Below are 4,948 nucleotides of genomic sequence, written 5' to 3' on the forward strand. Positions count from 1 at the left end.
TATGACTCCAGGCCTTCATTCATAACAACTGATTGGCCAAGAGGAAGCCTAGCTGTAAATGGAAATATAGTGATAAAGAAAAGGGAGACATACAGATTGCATTGGGGTAAAAAGTCCAAGAGGAACAGATGGGCTCCCTGCCATTCAGTGTCACTATCCCTTAACCTATTGTCAGTATGTTTTAGGGAATAGGAGTGAAGAGATGCTAAGAAGGAAGGAAAAGGCTTTTTCTTAAACTGGATAGAGAGACTTCTCTTATCACCCTGATTGTCACACCTGAGGCAGTGTGTGGACAAGTGGGCATGAAGTGAGGAAAGGAATGGTGGGTAATTGTGACTATGCCAGAGAGTGAGGAATTGCTTGCAGTTCTCTGCAGATAGCTGCCCCAGAAAAAGCAAAGTGGTGGGAATTCACACAAGTCGCATCACGTGGTTGAATAGCACTTTGGGGAGTTTGCTTTCCTAAGCATGGAAAGGCTTTTCTCCCATGCATTGTGTTATGTGGAAGGAACGGGAAAACTGAGATATCTGCACTGGAGGCAATGCACATGACACAGGAAGAAAGCTGTAAAACGAGAACCCCATATAAGCAAGGTGAGCCAGAGCACTAGATTGAAGCACTTTATTTTTTCTGCTAAACTGGAGAATCACATGAGTAAGCCATTGGAGCACATACAAGCAACCATTCCCTGCTTCTCTTCCAGCTGGCCATCCTCTCACTTCAGGTTTCCAGGGTCATAGCTTGTTCAAACGTTCTGTGACCTGTGTGGAGCCACCTGACAGAGCACTGTCTGTGAACCTGGCCCTTGTTGCCTTGGAGTGGCGTTGGGGCAGGGAGGGAGGTGGATGATGAGATGATGACAGTGAATAGAATCAAAGATACTGATTGATAAGAATCAGTGTGGAAAGGGGACATCTTCACACACTTTTTTTGGGGGGGCGTTTATTGGGGATTGAACCCAGGGGTGTCCCACCACTGAGCTACATCCCCAGCCCTTCTTGTTTTGAGACAGGTGCTTGCTAAATTGCTCCAACTGGTTTTGAACTCGAACACATGATTCTCAGGCTCCTAAATTCCTGGGACTAAGGCCTATACCACTGTTTCTCTTTTTAGAGAATGCTATTCCTCAATGTGAAAGGTATCGTGTCCTTTCCTAGAGCAGATGATTTCTCCCTCACTTTTGACAGAATGACCTTCTTAGTCTAAGTAAGGTTATTCTGAAGATGGTGTCACAATATCATTTATACTGTCAGGAATAAGTGATTGAATATCATTTTGCCATCGACAAGTGACAAGGACGAAACCTTGCCTTTCAAATGTATCGTAATTACAATCTGGCATTGTAGTTCCTCCTGTGAAATTACAATATACTCCACTTATTATATTTCTGCTCCTCTTACATTTCCTAACTCCATTCTTACATGGTACAAACACTGAGGAACAGATCCTTTGCATTTCCGTAAAGTTTGAGAGGACAAAATAATGTTCGGTGACACATTTTAGCCTGAAATGAACGTTTCTTTCCATGATTACGTCCCTACAATATTCGGAGTCATATAATGGTCTTCCAGGTTCAACAATATAAAATCTTTCAAATTTTTTTTTGGTAAAAGGTCTTGGAGGGCCTGTACCAAAGAATTCCTCCCTCATTTCTTCATACTCGTCTATATCTTGGTTGGAAATACCCTGATAACTTTGGCAAAAATGCAGTGGTTGTAGTAACTGCAGCAGGAGCAGCAGAGGCAGTGGATGCTTGGTCACCAGAGTCTTCATCATTTTTTCTGTGGAGAATAAAAGACATAAGCAGACATGAGCTGTTATGATAACGTTTGTGCTTCTGCTTCCTGTGCACGGCACTTGTCTACCATCTATTACTGTTCTAAGCTCTAAAATTCTGGACCATTGTTAAATTGACTCTGAATGAATTTAAATTTAATTAAATTAAAGAATTGCAATAGATTCTAACTCAGAATCTATGTAAATACCTCTGAATTATGGACAAAAAGACCTTATGAGGTCAACAGTGAGTCTAGAGTTCGTGGAAAGGGATCAGTAAAAGGAGAGAGAACTGGAAAGGAGAATAGGAAACACAGAAAGGTAGGGAGGAAGAAAGGAAACAAGGAAAGCCTGAGAAAGCCAGAGAGGAAGAAAGGAAGTTGAATGGAGGGGAAAAGGCGAGGCAGGCTGCAGTGGGAGGGTGGGACCCAGGCAGAGAGGAGGCACAGGCACACTCTCCGCGTGGGACACGTGCCTCTCCTCCTTTCCTAGGAGTTGAGCACTTGCACTGACATCAGCCTCCCCTCCTCTACATCCTCCTTTGAGAAGGAAGAGCCCTTCACCAGCCCTTTCATTCTCTCTGGCTCATAGCTGGCCTTAGCTGCCCTGGGGAAAGCTGAAGCAAGCTCCAAGTTTGAACAGCTTAGATGAATGCACTCTTGGAGTCTCCCTCAAGTGAAAACAATGATCAACAAGAACAGCGTAATGAGCAGTTCTGTGTCAGTCACTAGGCTAAGCTCTTTCCACCTATCACCATCATCCAAACAACCCTAGGATGAAGGCCATTTAGTCTTGTTACTGTTGTTATAATTAGCATCTCTTTGTGAACAGAGGTTGCTTAAAAATTCTTGGCATTACTTTTGCCAGAATTCTGATTGCAGTACAGCTCTCCATAATTTCCACATCTCTGTCCCCAACTGCGATTCTATGGTATCTATCCATCTAGTTTCCCTCCCAAGTCCAGACTATACTCACCCACCACCACCACTCTCTCCAGGCTGCCTTCTTAACTCAATGAGAATAGACTAAGTGCACATGACCACCAAAATGGTCAGGAGTAGCACGACATTCGAGCCATTAGAGTGCTGTGATAGAGCAGTCACAAACAAGGAAGCTCAGCTGTTTCCTGGGTTTTCTTAACCCACTGTGCTCTTGGTGTAATACAAGGTCTCCCCTGAGACAACATGGTGACTTTCTAACAGTGACAATCCAGAGGTGCTGGTGTCCGTGTGCTGAAGTGGAGGGGTAGAGCCTCTGATTCAAGGTTGGATAGGTTGTGTCTATGTGCACAGGAAAGGCTGCAGAATGATGGAGATAAAGAAAGGGTGATGCTGGGAACAAACACTGGGAATTGGAGAGAAGAGGAAAGTGGAGCACAGGAGTGTAGAGGACAGGACAGAAGATAAGAACTCACTTCCGGTGGTGATGTAGTGTGGACAGTCTTGGTGTGGCCACGTTCACAACCCATTCCTCTATCCCTGCCTTCACACCCTCCTCACGGTCCCACAGGCAATCTCCTCAACAGAGAGGAGCGATCCCATTGTGACAGCCACAGAGCTCAGCACACATTGCCACAGTGAGAACATGGAGCCTCTGCAGCCTCTCAAGCTGGAGAGGAAAAGGGTCAGCCTGCACAGGACCAGCAGAGTGCAGGTCCTGTGACCCTGCTGCCTGTACCTCCTGAGGACACACACAGCCCCGTCCAGGACAACTCTCCAGCTGCTACATCCCCAAGCTTCTTACTCCATTATCTGAGTTCCGGCCTTGGTTTCATGCTTCTCACAATTTTTCTCACCTCAGTGTATGTGCATTTACATCGATACTCTACTATATTACTGCTACTGAATTTTAGAGAACTTTTCATTCAGCTGGTATTATGGTAAGCAGTTGGGGCTTTTCCTTTTTCTCCACATGGCTTACACATAATTCCAGTACCAGTTATTTGGGGGAAAAATATATTCTTTCACTCTGAATTTTAAAAGCTCTCATATACTTAGATAATTCTATTTCAGAGCACTCTATTGTGTTTTGATATGCCAATAATATGCTAGTTTGCTTACTTTCAGTTTATAAAACATATTAACATAGAGACTAAAGCTTCTGCACTCATTCTTCTTCTTACTCAAAAGTGAACCACAGAGATACAGAAAAATAGATGTGTAGGTGCCTGGGACAGGAGAAGGAATGGAGATTAACCACAAATGAGAGGGCAACTAGAACAGAGTACATACAGTAGGCTCCTTGCTTCATCTTGGTGGATCACTACCAAAAGTCTTTGTGGTTGGGTCCAGAAATTGGCATTTTGGACCAACCCACACAAAAGGCTCCTTAACCCAATACAGTTTGAAAAGAAATGTCTTCAGATATATCAAAACACATAGTGAATGAAATTTGAGAGACATAAACTATTTTATAACATAATCTCACAGTCCTAGCAGTGTCTGGTTGGTAGTGGGAGAAATCCCAAATGAATTACCTTAAACTCAAGAGGAACTTTATTGACTCACAGAAGATGGAAGTCCAAGGGGTACACCAGCAGGAAGAAATTCAGTCCTTCACTAGTCTCTCGTTTTTAAGGTCTCCTCCTCCACTCTGTGTACACAAACTCTGTTCTTATGCAGGCATCTCCAGATAATGGCAGAGTCGATTATTGTCACCTTTGTGGCCTTTTATTTTGGGTCACAGTGGGAAATGCCATCCTCTCTCCCCTTCATCTAGCATGGAAAACAGCTCTTCTGATTGGCCTTGTTTCTGTTACGTGAACAAGCCCAGAGATGTGGGGACCTCTGACTGGTTGGCCTGCAACAAGTTCTCTTCTTGGAGGAGCAAAGCCAAAACCACAGGATTAAAACCCTAACCCTAGCAGAATTTCAAGTGATCACAAAAAGGCTGTTTTCCCTGTGTCTCCCCCAAAGGGAAGTGAGGCTCAAAGCAAAAGCACATTGTGAATAACGAGGGCCATGGGGGAGGGGTATAAACACTCTAAACTCTCTACCTGAGGATCCTAGTTATTAAAAATGTAGATTACATGGAGAGAAAAGAAAATCCTAATGAAGTGTTCTTTCTGAATGATACACTCTTGCCTCATTTATCTGTAAAACTACTCTTATCTGTAAAACTCTCAATTTTTCAAATACAGGAAAGCACATTATTGAAGATATGAATTTTTAAG

General features: G+C 43.6%; 1 protein-coding gene across 2 annotated transcripts; it reads right to left on the minus strand.

Annotated features, from left to right (window-relative positions):
- Positions 1 to 646: 646 nt before the first annotated feature.
- Positions 647 to 4,372, minus strand: Rnase9 (ribonuclease A family member 9 (inactive)). 2 transcript variants are annotated; one of them, XM_047542401.1, is made up of 2 exons: positions 4,284 to 4,372; positions 647 to 1,781 (listed from the first exon to the last, which is right to left on the minus strand). In XM_047542401.1, the coding sequence occupies exon 2, from the start codon at positions 1,774 to 1,776 to the stop codon at positions 1,213 to 1,215; it is 564 nt and encodes a 187-aa protein (XP_047398357.1). In that variant the 5' UTR covers positions 1,777 to 1,781; positions 4,284 to 4,372; the 3' UTR covers positions 647 to 1,212. The 2 variants fall into 2 exon arrangements, with proteins under 2 accessions (XP_047398357.1, XP_047398356.1); XM_047542400.1 differs by having other exon boundaries at positions 4,253 to 4,363.
- Between the last annotated feature and the right edge of the window lie 576 nt (positions 4,373 to 4,948).

Source organism: Sciurus carolinensis, chromosome 2 (genome assembly GCF_902686445.1).
Source record: "Sciurus carolinensis chromosome 2, mSciCar1.2, whole genome shotgun sequence".
NCBI classification, from domain to species: Eukaryota; Metazoa; Chordata; class Mammalia; order Rodentia; family Sciuridae; genus Sciurus; species Sciurus carolinensis.

What these genes read in the sequence shown, in the direction of transcription:
- Rnase9 (XM_047542401.1), bottom strand. Translation starts at nt 1,776, where the DNA reads ATGATGAAGACTCTGGTGACCAAGCATCCACTGCCTCTGCTGCTCCTG.